The following is a 21014-nucleotide window of genomic DNA, read 5'->3' on the forward strand; positions in this document are numbered from 1 at the left end:
CAAGGCGTACTATACTACTAGTGATATTTTACCGCCATAAAATGTCTTTAACTAAAATATACGCTAATAGCTAAAATAGGAAATATACAAACTATTAAGAAATTAAAGCGCTATTTATATTAACTCGACAATATATTCGCGGGATAAATAATAAATAGGATATACAATGACTGCTCTTAGGTTGACTAAGAATAGCGGAGCATAAATACCTAATTATTTTAAGCTGCAAGTTGCCTTTTCGCCTTGAAATTTGGCGCCGTAGGTGCATATATATAACTTAAGTGGTAGTTTTAATATAGATTTGGAAACAAGCTCGCAGGACATAATTAATATAAGTATTAAGTTTAAAGTCAGATCGGATCAAATTAAAAGTGTGGCTTTTTTCATTACCTTATAAAGCCGATTTCGCCTATAAAGATAGAAATTAATATAATTAAACTGGGGTTCTTAATAAGAAGGCGTAAGTAATTATCCGCTATAATAGAGCAAGTCTAAATTCGCCTAGTAATCGCTATAGGCCATTACGTAGAACACCTTGTTTCCATTATATATTCCCGCCTCCCTCTATTAAGAAAGTAGGTTAAAATCACGTAGCAGCTATAGGATTATTTTTTATAATAGCGAATGCAATATTATACTAACTATAACTAATTACATGCCTAAAAGCTGCTCTATTAACGCTGTCTCGCCATAACTCTATAATTAGTCTTAAGCACAGTACCTTAGCCAAATAAAGCTTAGTTCTAGAAATCTAGTAATATAATAGGTGCTCTCACCTAAACCAGTGAAGAGTCCTCACCTATAAGACTTCTCTATAGGCGGCTTGCTTCTAATAGTCAAGATACTCTATACGCAGCTTCTAATTAAGACTCCGTGCTTATTTAATAGCTATCTTCTTCCATATGTCCTACCCTTCAATTTTAGTATATACGAAATTAAGTAGGCTAATAGTTATCTTATTACCGCTTCCTTTAAATATAAGGAATTAATATCTCTAACCGAAAATAGTTCTAAACGTTCTTTTGGTGTGTATTTAAATATAACCAAGTATATGTTATGGCTTAAGTTAAGCAGCTCCGAAGATGGCGAACTTCTAAATAAAACGTCATCGACAATATAGATTTGCTAATGCACTTTCACTAATAAAAACCTATAAAGCTCTATTGTTAAGTCGGAGAATATTGTCGTAGGAAATATCTGGTATATATTTAGTCCAGGTTAATATTTAAGATCTGGTTTAGAATAATGTTAAGTCCCCTATACACAATTTAACATCTAAAATACCGAGGCGGGGAATATATATATAACAGGGTTTAAAGTCTAAAGGTTAACATTTAAGGTTAGGGGATCTAGCCTAGGACAACAGATAGAGAAAATAAGTAAATTTAGAGCTTATAAGAGATAAGGTGCCTAAATTACTATATAAGGTACTAAAATAAGGGATAGCGGATTTTCCTAGTTAGCTAGGTTATAGGAATAAGGAGGTAGAGCGTTAGGGAGAGTAGGAAAAGAGTTATAATACCAGACTATTTAGAAAGATTACTTTAATATAGGCGTAAGATAAAGGAGAAAAGTAAAGTATAGTAGCTAAGAAACAAACGCCTAGCATATATAATCTCTATATATATCTAAAGCAGCTAAGGAGCTAGAGTAAGACTATACAATCTTAGTAACTATAACTTCTTCTATCCTAGGTTAGGGAGAGAGGTAATTCCTATATATAGACATAAACGAGCTATAAGGCTACTCTAGACTCAGAATGCGTAGCAAGTTTCATTTTGCCCATTATATATAGGTCGCTGGCCACTATTTATAGGTCGCTGGCCACTGTATACAGGCCGCTGGCCACTATTTACAGGTTATTGGCCACTATGTGCAGGTCGCTGGCCACTATATACAGTGACTCACTAATAGAATAGACTAAAGCAACTTTTGAAAGCGAGGCTCCGATTTTAACTGCTAGTAGCAATAGCTTTAATTCATTAAGTCTATATCCAGCGCCTCCTATATATAGATCTTTTAGCGGGATCCGTGTTCCGCCTTAGGGCTAATTTCCACTTTTATATTATCTAACAGTTCTTAAGTTAATTATAAACAATATACTAAATATAGTAATTTATATATCGCATTAATAAAGTATAGAGAGAGCTAATATATAGCTAGTTTCGCCCGGTAATGCTAAGTATACATAGTTACCTTCTTACTGCCCTAATTTCCTCTCTGCATTATCTTCTTGCGGCTCTTAAACTGTGCTCTAATTTGCCCTATCTGCTAGCCATTCACTCTTCGGCATAAATTGCTTCATTTTAATCTCTAGCTTATTTACACCGGCTATCTATTCCTTTATCTACTATATCTAGCTACCTATTATACCGGCTTCCAAATCAGACCAAGATCTTAGCGCCTTAGTTAAGGAATCTCGCCCAGAAACTAATATAAGTCGACTATCATATCTAGAAGGCTACTAAAGGGCACCTTAACCCAACAACTTCTTCTAACTTTAGTATAAACTTCTTTAAGTTAATAACGTAGACAAATATAACGCGGAATATACCAGTTATAGAATAATATACTTTTTCACCCTAGAGGAACGGCATTTATTCTGTAATATTATAAAGAAAAATAAATCTAAATCGCTAGAGTACTTTCTCTACTTAAATAAGTTTTGTCTATCGCTATTTAATATTACTAAGACTATTAAACTTTAAGTAAGTTTAATCTTAAATATACTATAGCTACTCTAATTTAGCTATAGGAGAAAGCGAAAATAATTCTGTTAAGCTAGCGCGAACATATTAGGGAAAAGGGTATAAAGAATGCTAGACTGTTATAGGCACCGGAAATCATATAGTGATTTAACTCTACAGGTTATAGCGTTTATATTTATAGTAACTGCTTTTTATACCATTTAGTAAAGTGTTTAGTAATAGATTCTAGTATACAATTATAATAAAATCCTTACACCCCTAAATTAGTCGGCTTGCGCCACTATAGAGAACCTAGTCCATATACCTAGAAGATCCACAACTAAAGTGCCCCTACGGCAGATAAGAATCTATACCTACCCTAGTCCACCTGCACAGTACCCCATTAGTTAGAGTAAATACATTTACAGAATAACTCTCTCCTCTACCCTAATATTCTATAACCAACTTTACCTATTCTTACTATTAACAATCAACTAACTAAAAGCCTTAAAAATGGATGTTAATAGTCTACTTTCCCTAAATCCAATAATACTATTGCCAGCGCCTAAGAAATTCACTCTACCAGATCTAACGTTTCTAACGCCTAATAGATTCACTCTACCAGATCCATTAATGCTAGCGCCTAAGAGATTTACTCTACTAGATCCAATGTTTCCAGCGCCTAAGAGATTCACTCTACTAAATCTAACGGTTCTAGCACCTAAGAGATTCGTTTTACCAGAGATTTTGACGTTTATCTTTCCAGTCTCAACACTACCAACTAGCTGCGTAATACTAGATATTTAGAAGAAATACACATTAAAAGTTTATACCTCTAGTGCTTCTCTCTAGTTACTTTACTAACACTTAACACAGTATAACCTAGCTAGCTCTAATCCTAATAGCTACAATCCTTCTATAAATATACCGCCTTTAAGACTAGACCCTTTACTCCCATTAAACTTAATTAGTTTAGCCCAGCCCGCACTAATATGCCTTTAGAACATATACGCGTTAGTAGTTTATACCACTAGTGCCCCTTTACTAATTACTTTATTAACGCTTAATACAGTATAACGTAACTAGATCTTCTAATAGCAGCACACCTCCCACTAGCGGGCATATATCGCTTAGCTCGCCTCTTACCAACAGCAGCCCTTCTACAGATACCCCATTACACAGTCAACTACGCGAAAAGCAGCGTTATAATAATACTTAGGATATGCGACGTAATAAACAAAGAAAAGGAAATATATAGGAGAAGAATATAAAGTTGCTTCCAGGCATAGCAGTAATAAAATATTAGAATTTTTGTCTAAGGGAGTGCAGTCCTTTACCGTCGCCAGTATTTAGCGATTCTGGCGTTATAACTAGCCACGAACCAATTATTACTAGTAATAGTCAATCCAGCGTTATAAGTAACAGTCAATCCAGTATTATAAGTAACAGTTAATCCAGCATCACCAGTAACAGTCCCCCGCTATCACCAGTATTTAGTAATTATAGCGTTACAACTAGCAGCGAATCTAGCATTAATAGTGTTAGCTAATATATTGTTAGCACCTCTGCTAGCCAGTTAAGCGCTACAGTTGGTAATTATTATAGTAATATTAGTGGCAACAGATCCGGTAGTCTAATGCCCCAGTATTGCTTACGTTTATATTATCCGCCCTTCCTAATGTTTATTATACTAAGACTTCCAAGAATGCTTCTATAAGCTACTATGGGGGGGTATTAAAACCTAGTTACTAAAAGCAATAGTTAATTACGGGTATAAATGGGATCAAATTTCAGAAACGTTTAAGATCAATAAGCGTGCTTATAAATATCGGTATTGCAACGCAACGCGAGGGCCTCATTATTGGCAAAGTTCGCTATAGCAAGAAGCTAAAGATAAATTCCTAGATAACTAAAGAGCAAAAGGCGTTACATTTAACGCAATTACTATAGGAATAGGATTACATATACCTTTATAATATATATCTAGATACTAGAGGTATAGGTTATATCTTAGTAACCCTAAAGTATCTTACTTACTACCGTCATAGTAGATACAAACTCAAAAGACCTAACCTCTCCCTTTTCCCTACTTAATGCTCTACATACCAGGTTAAGAGGAAAGGTAAAATATAGAAGAGTTAGGAAGATAACATTCTTATTTCTATATGTACTAGTAAAAATTAAAAAAGTTTTTAGACCATTTTAGCTTCGCTTCTAGGCAGAATAGGTTATACATATTCTAATTAACATAATAACCTCAACAAAAGTAAAAAGGTAGAGTTATATTTAGGCGGAAAGCGGAAATACCAACATTAGAGTAATTCAGACTTATAAAGAGCTTAAGATTTAAAGGGAAAAGGATTAATATAGGATTAGGTAGGAGGAATAATAGGGAGATTAGGGGAACTATATAAAAAAAAGATAAAGCGTAATATAACAAATAAATAGTCACTGGAATAGTTACTCTTTAAAATCATATATATATTATTTAGACACAGCTAGGGCTATAGAATCCCTATAAATCCTAATTAGTATAACTTAGCCTTCTCATTCCATAAGGTAGGTGGTGGCTTCCGTTATATATATATACAAGCCCTAAATCCTAGGCACTGTATTAATGTCGTTACAAACACGGAATAAGTGGCGTTGGCTAGTTATATACCATATTTAGCAGCCTGCGCCTTATATACTACTTTGCCTAGCCATTAGGCTGGCCTTCCGCTGCGTATAAATAGCCATCTTCCCACCTCTTAACCGCTAGACACTTCTTATTTAGCCTCTTACCCAGCTTAATAGATACTGACCCTTAACGCTTAAAGCAGAAAACCCTCTAATGACTATAATGCCTATATAACAGCAAGTTACCAGCAAATCAAATTTAAAACAATTAAAGACAGTATACACTCCTAATTTAGGCCTTAGTTTAATTAATCGTATACTAACCTCCAACACACCTATAGAGGGAGGCCAACCTTCCTTAGTTATACCACTTAAGATATAATAAGAGAAGGAATTAAATATAGAGGAAAAGGTAAGAAAGTAAGCATAACTTCTATAATATATATTCTAATCTATAAAGGCTAAGAGAAATGTCCAGGATATTATTTTTATAGAAGAGCTTAACAAGAATATTATATATATTAAAGACCACTTAAGACGCTAAAAATTTATTAACTACCTAGAACTAGGGAGGAAAGTGTAAAAAAGGCCGCTAAACTAACCTTACCATACCTCTACCTCTACCTCCCCTACTTTAGAGTTATATAATGAGTACGGCGGAGTAAATAATTAATCTAGTTTAAATTTTGTTAGAGAAATAGGTAGCTAAAATTAAGGACAAAATAGTAAAGCAGGTAACTATACTAAAGGATACTACGTAGAACTAGTGCAATAAACTTAGAAAGGGGACGGAAAAGCAGATTACTGCACTAAAGGACGCCATAGGGAGAGAGTGCGAGGAGGTTAAGAAGGGAACGGCAAAGAAGCTTAAAATACTAAGGAATGCCCAGGACGTTCAGCTTAAAGCTCTTAAGGATATAATAAGATAGGCTAAGAACCTACTAGGGCGGACTGGCAATGGTTTTTAAAGGACATAATTAGACTTACTTTTCAGCAAATCCTAGTATACTCTCCCAAAATTTAAATATTTATTAAACGTTAAGCTTTATAACTTTACACTAGTAATCTCCATCTCCCTAATAGCGTTTACGATATATTGCTCTCTTTAATGGATTAGATATTAACATTTAAGCGGTCTTTATTTATATCTCTTTGCTATTAGGCCCTTCTACAGCTTAAGCGTGGTATTACATACATGCGATATTACGTGCACTCAATTAAATAGATAGTGCATGCCCTCTTACTAAAGAAATCCTATTCACTTTCCCGTTTCTCGGTTCCTAATTCTAGATTTCTATTTTTAGTTTCCCAAATCCCAAATCCTAACTTCAAAATATCTTTTTATATTTAACGTTTAGCAAAAATAAGTAATAACAGTCCAACAGAATAAATACCTCTTACGCCACCTCTTCTTCTATAGACAAATTTTAAATCCTTCTATAGTAAAGGGTAATCTACCTTATATTCACTAGGTTAAGTTACTAGCCTTATATCCTTAAAATATACTTTAATACTACTATATAGCCGGCTACTTAGATAGTAAGCCTTCTACTACCAGATTTCTATTACTTATTTAAATCCTACTAGTATAAAGCTAATATATATATCTCTCTTCGTCTAAAAATACTACTGCTTTTATTAATAACCAAATTACCACAGCGCTCTAAAAGTTTAGTGTTATTATAGGCTGCGGAATATAAATAAGAAGTAAAGTCTTATATTTTACTAGAAGTAGGAGCTAACATCTAAATAACGGACGATTTTGGTTGGACGCCGCTGTTATTAGCTGCAAGTAACGGTTATAAGGCGGTGGTAAAACTACTTCTTACACGGGATAACATTAATCCAAACTCTAAGGATAAATTTAGGGCTATACCGCTGTTATTAGCTATAGAATATAGAAGTAAGGCAGTAGTAGAGCTACTACTTACGCGGGATAACGTTAATCCAGATCTTAAGAGCGCTCTTAGAAATATACTATTATTATAGGCCGCAATAAACGGGCATAAGGGGGTAGTAAAGCTACTGCTAGCGCAGGATAGTATTAGCCTAAACCCTAAGGGCTTCCACAATTAAATACCGCTATTAGTAGTTGCGGAGCGCGGGCATAAGGTAATAATAGAGCTACTGCTAATAAAGGACGGCATCAGCCTAAACTCTACCAATATTAAAGGTCAGACTCCGCTCTCATAGGCTGCAGAAAATAGATAAGAGGGAATAATAAAGCTGCTGCTTACGCAAAAAGGCGTTAACTCTAACTCTAAGGATAGTAACGGTCGGACACCGCTCTTATAGGCTGCTTAATAGGCACGTAAGACTATAGTAGAGCTATTACTTAAGGACGGCGTCGACGCGAAATCTAAAGATAAGTATAGTGAAACGCCGTTGTGGTGGGCAGTGAAGGGCTAGCATAAGATAAGAGAAATGTATTTATTAAATACGCGGCTAGTAGGGTTTATAGATAAGATATATAAGCTAGTAGTTCAGCTACTGCTTAGAAAGGATAATAATATAGGCTTTAACACTATATATACTTAACTTTCCTATAAATTAGAAGACTAGTCACTAAGAAAGATTAAAGGCTGTAGTTAACTTTCTTATACTAAGTAAACTATTGTCGCGGACTCTAACGTCGTCCTCTCCCTATCTATCTTCGTGCCAGCTACCTCCCAATTTCGCATCGCTATTAAGTTATAGGGGCGTAGCCTCATCTAAAAGATATCTAGCGATTTTTTGGCAGTCCCTATAGATCGCGTAGTTAATTAGGCCGTGAAATTTTGGCCCTAATCCACGTAATAGGGGTTCCTTATTCATCTATATAACGGAATTACGTCTATTTCCGGTTTTCGCCGCCTTATAAAGGCGCATGGCTAGCTAAAATGCACCTAGTTTTTTTAGTTAAGTGCCTACAATTAGAACAAGATCTAGAACTTGACGTTTAGCATCCTAAGACACAGCTACAATCGCGTCCTTATCTTAATTATCAATTTCTCCGTTAAGAAGTACATTAGGCCGAAGCACGCCAATATCTCTAGACCGTTTCCCTTCGCCTTGTCGGTCTATATCTCTCCTAATATAATTAGAATAAGCCAATAGTTCCGATCCCTAAAAGTACTTTAGGTCAAAGGCTAAGCGCCATTTACATTTATAGTAGATTATCCTATCTAGTCAATCGTGGAGTTCTATTGTCTTTATCTATAGGCCCTTCTCGGTTAGAGGAGAGTCCGGAGATAACGACTGGAATTTATTATAAAGTCCGTCAACATTCTGCGTAAAGTATTAAAGGATACGCTTGTCGTTTTCGTTCGCAAGTTAGTGGAAGTTAGTAGGCATAGCACGAAAAGCTAGCTCATTTATAATACAAAAGCCCCTATACATATTTTAAGTTAAATAATTATTATTATAATTATTAATGTTAAATAGGCTACGTCTAAACTGGCGCCTAGAAAATATAAGGTTTTAAAGGGTACAAACGACATTCTCGTACTTAAGTTAATGGGAGTTAGTAAGAACGGCGCGAGAAGCTTTCTTATTTATGATGCAAACATCACCGTATATATTTTTAGTGGAATCACTATTATCACAATTACTAATCTCAAACGGGCTACGTCTAGATTGGTGCCTATAAAGTGTATAAAAGTTAGGAACTATAAGCATTAAGAGTTAGAAAAGTAGATCTCTACGGTTTCTAATATATAAGACTTACTTTTCGCAGCTACTAAAATACCAGTACCGCTTAAAATAATAATCTTCTTCCTTGCTATAAACACCTTTTTAAAATCCTTAAGTGAGATCTCTTTAAGGGATTTCGGTTTAGAATAAGGCTTGCTATCTTTAGTAAAATACGGTAGCCTTTTAGGGTGAATTTATTTAGGCATTTTAGTTTAATAAATCAACTATATAAAGAAAGAAGTGAGGGCGGAAGATATATAGAGTAGGTAGTAGGGGTGCTAGTAGTTATACTTCATTTTGCACTAACAAAGATACTAAAGAGGGGTAAGTTGGTGTAAGGTAGACACGAAGTGCATTTTAGGAATAGAGCTTCGCCATACTCCTGTTGCACACCCTATAGTCCAATTAATACCATTATAATATGTAACGGGCCATCTAAGTAAAACTATTTAGGGGTTCTGCATAAACCGGCGAGGCAGAGTATAAATAGCCTTGCTATAATCGCCTTAGTTGCCCAGATAGCCATAAGTAGTAAGCGCTAATTGAGGGTCACCTACTAAGCAGAGCCTTAGGTGGGCGTAGAAGTTTCGTTTAAATAAGCAGGTTGGTGTTTTATACTAGGGCCTTAGGTATACAAATAATTTTAATAATAGAAATCAAGAATATTAAAAGTAAGAAGGCTAAACAGGCTTGCGGCGGCTCAAGCTATCTGCTGCGGTACAGCATCCCCTTACCCACTCTAGTTGTTTCACTTCGTTTTAAAATTAAGGGCCTGTTAACTATAAATCTAGCATATAAGCTAAATATTTGAGACTCGGCGTTACCAAGGGTCCTTAGACTAAGGTAGTGTAGCACTTTGGTAACCTATTAGCTCTATAGGAGTATCTGCCTTTTTAAGATTAGAATTTATATAGTTACAGCAAACGGAGATAAGGCAGAGCTACGGCACTGCCTTTTAGGGTATCGTCTTGGGGCTTACGTAAAGGTCAGCTTTCTAAACATAAATAGGCATCCCCTAGGCCCTTTAGTCGAAGAAACTATCCTATACTAAGACGTTAAAAAGACAGCATACCTATTCTCAATGGCTCTTATTTACGGCTTTATTAACATTACTTACTTAAGGGATCCTGTTTTCGGCTTAACCCTAGCAGAAATCTCTAAGAATTCTATAGTTAACAGCTAGGTAAGAAGTACGGCATTTCTAAATAACCTAGAAGGACTAGTCCTAAGCCAGATAATAATGGCATTAAAGTAAAGCATAATCGCAGGCACCTAGTTTACAGCGGTTAACAGCATAACTGGAACCGAAGGGGACTTAATTAATAAATCTAGCTAAGTGCTTAACTTTAAAGAATAATATAGTGGAATTAATAAGAATACGCCTTTAATTAATAACGAAGCCATAGATGACGCCGAATTCCTTACTAAAGTTGAGGGTGCATTTCTAGATAAAGGTACGTTCCAGTATCTCCTTTATAGAAAATCGGAATCTTAACCTACTAACTACTCTTTTTTTTAGAGAGAAGCAGCATTTAAGAAGAATCCGAACTTTTAGGAGTAAGGTACAAAGATATATCGTCTGCTATAGCGTTAGATTAACCTACAGACGATAACTATAAAATTACTACTTATAAACGCAAATCTGCTTTACCTTATAAGTATAAACCTACTTCGCCTTACAAGTAGAGGTCGGCAATACAGCGCAAGCAAAAAGCAGTCCTGCCTCGTAAAAATACTCCTATTACGCCTCAAAGATCTACTAGAAAAAGTAAGCGCATAGCAATAGACCTCTTTAGGCGAATGCAGTACGGATATAAGCCTAATTTAGGTACCTTAACGGATAAGATAGATTTAAGATAGATTAAAATGTAGATAGAGTGGCTAGCATTAACAAAGGTGGTAAAAGGTAAAGAGAATTATACTTTATAAATAAAGATACGAAAGTTCGAAGAGATTCTAGAATTAGAGTTAGAGTAAGCACGCTTAGCTAAGATAGAACCTCTAAAGGCATAGGAATATATATATCAAATCTAATAGGCATAAAGGCGTATACTCTTAGGTTATAAGGGAAGGAATAGGATTAAGAGTTATAGGGATATCCTTAATAATTTATATAGCCATCTAGATACATTCTACTTCTAGAGCCTATAACGGTAATAATAAGTAAGGTTATTCTATATAAAGAACTAAAATAGACTTATTATACTTTTAAGGCTATTAGAGTTAGGTTAGATAACGTTTATTTACAGTTAATATATTATCACGTGTAAGTAAACCTATATTAATTAATGTTGGCCTAAGTACATTACGATTAATCCAACAAATGCATTTACTAAAACTAATCGTATAGATTCGCCCCCTAATTACAACTTATCCTAATAAGATATTATTTACATTACAAGACTAAACGCGCCGGGAGTACCTTGCGGAAACGGATAAAGGAAGCTAGTGCTATTCCAATAAGTAATACTTGCTGTAATACTTACCTAATCCACCTAAAACGCATTATAATCGCCGCTGCCACCTATAATGTCCACAAGAGAACACAATATGGCGTGTTAACCAACGCACTACCTTAGCTAGATAAGTATAGCCCTTACAAAAGGGATAAGGGGTAATACTATTGAAGAGCAGCCGTGCCATTTGGCGCGCTTTAGGGAATCTTAAAGCTGGCGGTTTAGTCCCCAAAACAGTTATAAGGTCTTATAATTATAGAGAGAGGGAGAAAAGTAGGATCCGTAAAGTTTAAGGTTACCTCACATAACGCGTTTCGCGAATTAAATAATCTATATAGCCCTATTAGTATAGCTCTAGGAGTTTTCAGTATTAAAACGTACTAGAAATCCAGTTTATTTCCCGCATTTACTTACGCAATAGGATTTATTAGGCATAGGAGAGAATTTTTAAAGGGAAAGAGAATGCCTAAAGATAGGGTAGGAAGGAAAAGGAGTGTAATTCCAATTATATTTGCACTATGCTATGCTCTTAGTTTAGAGGGGTTCTCTAGCTTAAATATGCGGGTACACTCCTTATATTTCTAAATCGGGATTTAGTTTTATAGATCCTGGAACACGAAACTTGCATATATATAATGGCTTAGTTTCTAAAACTGTAAAACCGGAACCGGATTTTCAAATCCTAGTTTTAAATTGCCATTTGGGGTTTAACAAAATAACCTTTTTAGCGATATAGCGTAGTGTATATATGGTCGACTGAGTATATATAATACTATTAGCCTTAAAGTTATTACCATTATGTCTTATCCTTAACCACTTCATTAAAATTACTTAGAGAAAGATTATGTTACGGTTACGGTGCCAAATAGACGCATTATTAGGAAGATTATAAAATCTACTACTTAAGACGAAAATCTTTAAGTTATGGCCGCCGGGAAAGCACTATAGAAAAAAGCAGAAGAACTAGTTTCTCTTTTCTCTTAGTATAAGGTAGACTCCTTACTAGTAGAGGGAAGGAATAAGATCTAAGTAAGCCTCTTATTAACCACTAAATGGCACTAAAAGAACTGGTCCTTTTAGCAGCGCTAATTAGAATAATATATAGCCCCAAATCCCAGTCAACACCTTTACCCAGCTCCCCTACCACCGCATCCTCCGCTGCCTCTAATAACCATTATATAAGAACTAAAACCTTTGCCAGTTTCTCTAAGCCTACTATATAGGCCACGAAAAACAATAAATCCGCCCCAATCTATTAAGGATAATTATAGGAGGTAGGTGCTATCCCTATACAACAAAGTATAGCCTCTTAACTCTTCTTTACTAAAACCGCAACTAAGGTAAATCTTGTTTAGATCCGATGATGGAAACATTTCTAAGAAAGGAGAATCTTAGCCTATCTCTGGTTTAATATTTCTATTAAACTAAACTTAAAACTTTATAAGGAGAGCTTAGGGGAAATAGGTGGAATGGGCGGAATAGGTGGAATGGGTATAATGGAATAATTATATAAAATTCAAGCCTTTAACCAGATTTTAATATCTAAATGCAAGGTATACTAACCGTTCATATAGTACTTAAAAGCGGTTCTCTTAAAATATCTCTATAAGGCTCTTAAAGTAACATAATATTAGGCTCCCCATTTATACAAAAGATAGGAAATAGCTAGGTACTATTTAATAAGCGGACTTAAAGGAATAGGGTCGCAATGGGCCCGGAAGGTATTATAAGACATCTCCCAGTTTCTATTATAGCAAGGTCTTTTAACTTCAGGCGTAATCAAAAAGGGGTATATCTAAAGGTTAAGATCTCAAAAATAAGAACCAGGATATAAACCGGGATACGAACCGGGATTTAGGAAACGAGAAAAAGGAACCGGGATTCTAGAAACAGAAAAGTAGTTTTCTATAAGCGAGCGCATTAATCTTTCTAAATCTCACAGCATTTACTTTCAAGACTTCAAAAAATAGATAGTTTATTTAGTACTCTGTATATCCAGATTATCCATAGGCTATCTCTATATTTATTATTCTCTACCTAAAGTTACCAAGTAACTATAAAAGTCCATAAATCACAAGACCAACGCCACAAGAACACCTCCTATATAGTGGCTCAATCTAAGTAACAGATCTCTAGCGCCATTAGAAATTTCAGGCGAGATTAAAGATAAGCTTTAAGAACTACTAGTTAACGTAACCTTACCTGCACTTAAAAGAACCGCGGGGTTAATAACTATAGGAGATAATAGAACCTCGGAGCTCTTAGAAGGGAAAGGACAGGTATTAGTAGTAGGGAGCATAACTAGGGCTGCTTTAATGGTAGAGTTTTAAGCATTTTCTATAAACTAGTCTGCCTCGTCTCCAGGGTTTACACTAAAAACCATACCGGTATAGCAATGAGACTTGCGGAACGTTTATACGCAGTAAAACCATTAAGGTTTCTTAATATCTACCTTAAAATCTACAATAAACTTGCCGCTTATGTTTATAGGATTAAATTAATTAAATCCTATATTAAAGGAGCCGTTCTTCTAGCAAGGGTTTTTAAGTTAACTTTATATTAACGTATAATTAAGACTAAGGAAATTAAATTAAAGTACTGTTCTAATTGATACACTAACAGAGTTAGGATTAAAGGTAAGCTATCTAGCAGCTCTAACCAAAATCTATACTACTTAATGTGGTGTAGTTAGTGTATAGGTTAAGAACAGGCTATCTAACTGGTAAGCATATTGGGGTAATATTAAATCATTCCATACCGCAGTGCAATAGAAGTAAATAGTGCCCGCGGAAGCAGTAGCGGCTAGAGAGGACGTAATAGCCTAAAGAAAGAACATAGTTTTAGGTAAGGACGTAAGACAATAGAAGGTGCGACTATTTAAGCTTATATAAAAGGTGAGAAGGGCAACAAAAAAAGGCATTCTAGATTTAGATTTTGTAGTAAATTCAATAAATACGAAAACGGATTTCATAGGCAAGAAAACGAATTTTATAAACGGGAAAACGGATTTTATAAACAAGAAATCAAAAACTAGAATTTATACCTATGTAACCCCTAAGGGAGGTAAACATTTATTAGCTTAAGAATAAAGGTGCCTATTTACCAAAGTACGTCATTCCGCGATAATTATTTAAGAACCTCTACCCGGCAACCTAGCTTATAATTTATTCTTTAAGCAACCCATTAAGTAGGCACTTAACTCACTAAGTTAACTTTTATTTCCTTAATTATACTTTAAAGTCTATTCCGATTTCCGTTTCCTTAGTTCTACTTTAAATTTTACTCTAACCTCCATTTCCAGTTCCGCATTTTACCTATAAGAACGGCACTTTTTATATCACCCCACGATAGTATCTTATAATTGGTTAAGATAGCTACTCTTACTAACAAATTAGTGGCTAAATATAAGAAATATCTAAAATCTGTTAACGACCTAAGTATCCTTAAGCTAGATATAAAAGCAGGCTCTATAGCACAAAAAGCAATAGAAACCAATAAGGCCGGGCTACAGGGTGCTAATCTAGAGTATTACCCCCAGGGCACTCAGTATAACGAATATTTCGCTGCGGCTATAAGTCAGCTAGGTAATTAGATAAAATCAGAGGAGGCTAAACGGGAGGGATCCGGGGGGGAGTCGGAGGAGGAGTCGGAGAGGAGGAGAGGGAGGAGGGAGGAGGAGAGGAGGGAGGGGGAGGGGAGGGGAGGGGGGGGGAGGGGGAGGAGGAGGAAGAGGAAGAGAAGAGGAAAGAGAACAGCCAAGCCAAAAAGAAGAAAAGGGCAAGGCTAAGGAGAAAAAATAGGCTAAGCCTAAGGGGAAGAACAGGCTAAGCTAAGGGGAAAGGAACAGGCTAAGCCTAAGGGGAAAGAAAGCCTAAGGGGAAAGAACAGGCTAAGCCTAAGGGGAAAGAACAGGCCAAGCCTAAGGGGAAAGAACAGGCTAAGCCTAAGGGGAAAGAATAGGGTTAAGCTAAGGGAAAAGAAGAGGGCAAGACTAAGGTTAAAGAGGAGCCTAGTAAGGGTGCTAAAGGGATAAATAGTATTCCCTATAAAAGCATAAAGAATGGTAGAAAGAACGAGCCTATTGACCTTACGGGTGAAGATGACTTAAAGAAGGACCCTAAGTATAGTTAATTATTGTATTATAGGCCTGGTCCAAAGAAGGTAAAGGGTATACCTATGACGACTATTAGGTAAATCGGTGGAAGGGGCATTAAGTACATTAATAAATACGGACTAAAAAGTCATCTAAAGTATTAAATTAAGTTATTTGCGGCGGATTCTTAGTATAAAGAGAATCTGCCAGAGAACTAAAAAGTTAGTAACCCTTTTAATTAATATAAAGACTAATAACTAAATAATAGCAAATATAAATACACGAGGCGTTATATTAACGATATTTTCGGAGTTGCTTAGTTTATAGAGGACGCAGTTAATATAGATACCAAGTTAAATCTACTTAATCTAAACATAAAAGGAGATAAAAGGTACAGTCCTTACTACATCTTAATTAATTAGGATATTAACGGCAAGTCGGAAAAAAAGTAAGAGACTAAAGCAACTCTATGGTTAAGATAGGAAGCGCATATCACCGACTAGGCGCTTTATAATTCTGCTACTATCGCAGAAGCCAGATTCTCTAAGTTTATACTAGGTAAAGAGCTAGAAAAAAGCAGATCTCCTTCTATTAGACTTACTGCAAAAATAGCCCGTATATTCTATAATTAGTTACTTAGGGGATTACCCGCTCCAACAGCCCGTTTATTACCTGCTCGCGTAGGCCAGTTATTATCCGCTTATATAGGCCGGCAATTACCCGCCGCAGACTAGGCCGTCAACGAAGATTCTACATTTAAGAAATTTAAAGAAGATTACTTTATAATAATAGGAGTTAGCGATTTCCGTAAACTTAGTCCTTAGAAAAGAGAGGAATGCCTAGTAGCATAGAACATAAATAAGATAAGCTTAGGTTTTTAGGGTTTAGGTTAAGTAACCGAGTTAATTACACTACGCAGTTATCCATACTTTATTATTACTTTTGTTTAGTTATTACTAATTCTTATTTTCACGTTAAGTTTGTTAATTTTTATATAACCTACACATCGTATTAGTTAAGTAATTAATAATCCTTATTTTGTGGCTTTTATATAATCTAAGGTCATATTTATACCTTCATTAAAAACCTTCCTAGTATCCCAAAAATGAGGAATTAAAGAGGTCTAAATACCTTCCTTTGATTATCTTTATATAAGTCTGTCTCTTAATAACCTAAAAGCCTATTATAATGCCTACCTAGAACCCTTATAGCTAAATTACTTACGGCTTCAGAACAAATAGGCAGCATAATAAGCATTTACCGATAAGCGCACCTTAAAATGCGGCTATACCCATTTTATACCTTAAGGAGTAATTTTATAGTATAGATGGTGTCCATATAAAGCTAATAGCCTAAAGGCACGCTACTTAATCCTTTACATCTCTTTTTTAATTTAGCGCTTTAAAGACGAATTATACTTAGAATTTAAGAATGCCTAGAGACTAAGAATGCTTAGAAAATAAGAATACTTAGGAAATGAGAATGCTTGGAAATAAGAACGCTTAAAAAATGAGAATACTTAGAAATAAAAACGCTTGGAAATTAAGAATGCTAGACTATAAGCAAGGTATTTTATATTTCGTAGCATAAGTAAAATTTTCTAAACTTTAGGGGAATATAAAGAAGACGTATAATCCAACACTTCTATTTCCCTTACCCCAGAATTTTCCGTTACTAATGCCATATCTCCACTATAACATTTACAGTTTGCCTTATTAGATTGTTAAGACAACCTCTTTTAGAGGACGCGAATTTGTTTATCTTTTAGGGCTAACGCGTTAAGAATAAAAGTTAATAAGCGGTTAGACTGGCTATTATTAGTTTATAAAGGTGGAAAGTATAAAGACGTAGAGTACTTAAACTGTGAGCCGCTAAATCTTAGCCCTTAGGTAATCGTTGTCTATAAGTATACGAGCGTAATCTTAAGTATACTGCTAGAGCGTAGCAGTAATATTATTATACGTAGCACACTATACAGCGTTATCCATAGATAGTTAAGTTAACTGCTACACAAAGTTTGCGCGTAGCTAAACCTCAGCATTAAGCGCGTCCCGTATTTGGTTATGCGACTAGATTTTAGCTTAAAGGTTATACTACTTAGAAGGAGGAAACATCTAGATAGTTGCTGGATTTAATAAGTTGTACTTTAACTAGGATGGCCATACCCATCGGCTTTCGTAGTTGTCTGGCATTAGGGGTTTAAAGGATTTTTTTAGAGTTAAGATATTTAAAGGTGCTTTATCTATAATTTTAATTAGGGCAGCCTTTAGACTTAACTCTTAACGCTAATAGGGAGGCTCAGAAACGTGCTCGTTGGATGACTAGCTTAGGCGAAGTGGTTAAAGATAGGGATGCTTGGGCATACTTTTAGTGGGCATTAAAGGTGCAGAGTTAAAAATTCGTTAAAAGGCTAATAATAGTAGGGAAGCTTGCTATAAATTAAGGACTCCATCTTAAAGGCACTTCTTTATACCTATTTAAAAGATATTAAGCTTAGCCTTAAGCGTAAATATTAAAAGTTAAAGTTTAGAAGATAGAACCGTGTTTTAATCTTAATAACTAAGCTCTAATTCGTAAAAACTGAATTTAATTTCCTAATAACGGTTTCCCGGATTTCAGATTCGCACCGGCCGATTCCCATCTTATAAGGACATTTAAAATACGCTTACCTCTTACTATAGTAGATGCTTCCCCCCGTAAGCAATTATGCTATTATATATGGATTCTAGTGAACATATAATTGAGAATACGTTTACCAGGCATCCTCAACCGTAGAGGATGCTGGACCTTAAGGAAAGTGCTCCAATAGCTTTAATAAAAGCCGCCCTTATACAGAAAGCTAAAAGTTATACTAATATAATCCACCAATCTATTATATCTCTTAGCGTACCAATTCTAAAAGCCTTTTTAAATCAAATAAACACTGCCGCTTCCCCGGAAGTCTTAGTCGTGATATTAAATAATACTTCCGGTGTCGAATAGCTGTAAGAGCTTATTACCCTAGGCACGCTTATATAGGGTAAAACTAAATAGGTAATATATTAGCGCAAGCATATCCCTAGCATAATTATGTCTAGGAAGCTCAAAAAAGAGCATAGGCTAGTGGAGAAGGATATTCTTGGGCAAGTAGCGTATAATAACATTATTAAGATTAAGTAAGCATTCTTAGAAGGCGAATTTCTAAGAATTAGTATTAAATACTATCAATTTATACTTAAAGAAATAATCCATATTCGTGTTGGACTAAAAGAAGCGCAGTTACAGTTTATTGCGCATTTAGTATGTTTTTTAAGCTCTTTAACTCATAGTTAAGTACTAAGAGTTAGGTTTTTAACGCACTTAACTACCTTAGGAAGCTGGGAATTTTATATTACCAGGTTAGCCTTATATTAATTCGTGTATCCGGCTAAAATGTGTAAGTGCTGCTCTATAAGTTTTCTACAAAGAGCTCTATTTGTTATACTAACTTTAATATAGCAAACTTTAAAAAGGCTGTTAAATATGCTCCTAATATCATCCCAAACACCGACTTAGAAGATTTGGGGTTTGTATTGCTAGCTTGCATAAAAAGGCGCCCCTAACCATAGCTTAAAGATATAAACTATATTTAAAAGCAAAGGGATATTAATAAGGTATTCAGCTTATATAATTCTAAACATTAGAGTAGCTACAACTAATTAATAGATTTTTTAGATAATCTATTTAATTTAAAGAAGATAGCATTCGCGAAATTCTCTAAGCTAGTAAGGATATTTTATTATTTTCTTACCTTAATTACTAATCCTTACAGCATTATTTCATTATATCCACTAAGGGAGATAGGCAGTGTTTAGAGTATTATCTTAAGCTAGTGTTATTTAAGTTGTTTACGTTATAGAACGAAGGTGGCAATAGAATGGGAGGCCAAGTGTGATTTTAGGAATAGTCTTTATCTTTTTAAGTATTTATTTAAAAATCTATTATCCGTTTTCCAATTTTAATATCCGTTTAATAAGCTATATAAGATTAGAAAAGTAATAAATTAGTCCTTTTAGCCTAAAAAGTAAATTATCTTAGCTTAAAATAGAGCGCTTATTTATTTTAAGTGAAAATAGAGGTCCTTTAGTGGATTACTCTTAGCAGATATATTATAAACTACCCTTACCCACCACTTTAATATGTGGTATATTATATATACCAACAAACCTTAATATCTTCTATTGATTTATTAATTTAAGCCTCTAATTATCTTAAGAAATATGTTATCTAATGCCCCAGACCCACGCTATTATAACCCTAGCAAGACTCTAAACATTAATTATGCATTAAATGACCCTACTCTTTAGTCTCCTTCCTTAATAGAGCTAGCAAATTTCTGTATATCCATTCCACTATTCTAAAACCACTTTAATCGGCCAAGCAGCAGTTAAGTTAAGGCTTTAGAAGCTATAGTATTGCAGCTAAAAGGGTAATATATTTCCTTAATTATTTAATAGTGTTAAGGCTAAAAAAAAATTAGGCAATTAAAGTAAGTTTAAGGTAAGGTAGAAACACTCTATAGGGACATAGAAAATCTAGCAGAGTGGGTTAATAGGGTCTTATAATGGGGAAAGTTAATAACTAAAGCACTTAAACCTTTGGTTAAGCAGAAGCCTACTATATAGAGGGGAAAGCTGGAAAGCGGTAGCTTTATAAAGGCCTAAATCCAAAAGACTGAGTTTAATAAGATAGAAATGTAAACCTAATAGTATTTGGTATAATTTACCATTACTAGTATCTACTCTCTACTTATTACCCTATATCTTGCTGCGGTTATAACTAAGTAACTACACAGTTTTTAGCAATCTTGTAAGTGGAAAAGATTACTATTTAACTAGGTTATAAAAACAACAAGGTATAAATCAGATAACTAGAAATTGTTACTAAATATAGCTAAATACTAATTAAGGTTGTAGTTATTAAATATGCTAGGCTATACTGCTAACTATATAATTGCTATAGCCAGACATAAAGCCGGGCTAAGTATGCAGTAAGAACTGGTATAGAAGGGAAGTGAATCTCTAAGAGGTCAAGGTGTGTAGGAAATAATTGCATTAATTAGCAGGAAGAAGAGTTAGCCAATCTATAGAATTTTATATCTGCTGTATTATTAAGAACTATTAACCTACTAATTAATCTATATACTAGAGTTGGACTACCTCTAAGCCAATCTTTACCTATCCTTTGACGTTAAATTAAAGGACTACTTACACCACTATACTAGTCTATAGATTTTAGACTATTACTTTCGCACTCTAAAAGCAGTTGGACTATTATAGCGTCTCTACGTACTTTAGCTATAGATAATAGCGTTCTGCCTAAGGAGTCCTTTAAGTTAATATTAACACCCCTATACTTAACTAGAAGTTATATTACTATATTATGCTTATAATCGACAGCCTATAATAGTAGTGTTTAATCAATACGGTCTCTTACATTAATATAAACATTTTCACATTCTAGAAGTAG

At 34.7% G+C, this 21014-nt stretch overlaps 1 protein-coding gene across 1 annotated transcript; it reads left to right on the forward strand.

Annotated features, from left to right (window-relative positions):
• Positions 1-7070: 7070 nt before the first annotated feature.
• Positions 7071-7601, forward strand: K441DRAFT_570190 (uncharacterized protein; the record flags this gene model as incomplete). Its single annotated transcript, XM_067643903.1, has 2 exons — positions 7071-7217; positions 7521-7601. Coding segments are annotated over 2 exons (228 nt in total), but the record flags the coding sequence as incomplete, so codon positions are not given.
• Between the last annotated feature and the right edge of the window lie 13413 nt (positions 7602-21014).

Source organism: Cenococcum geophilum (genome assembly GCF_001692895.1).
Source record: "Cenococcum geophilum 1.58 unplaced genomic scaffold K441scaffold_32, whole genome shotgun sequence".
Taxonomy (NCBI): domain Eukaryota; kingdom Fungi; phylum Ascomycota; class Dothideomycetes; order Gloniales; family Gloniaceae; genus Cenococcum; species Cenococcum geophilum.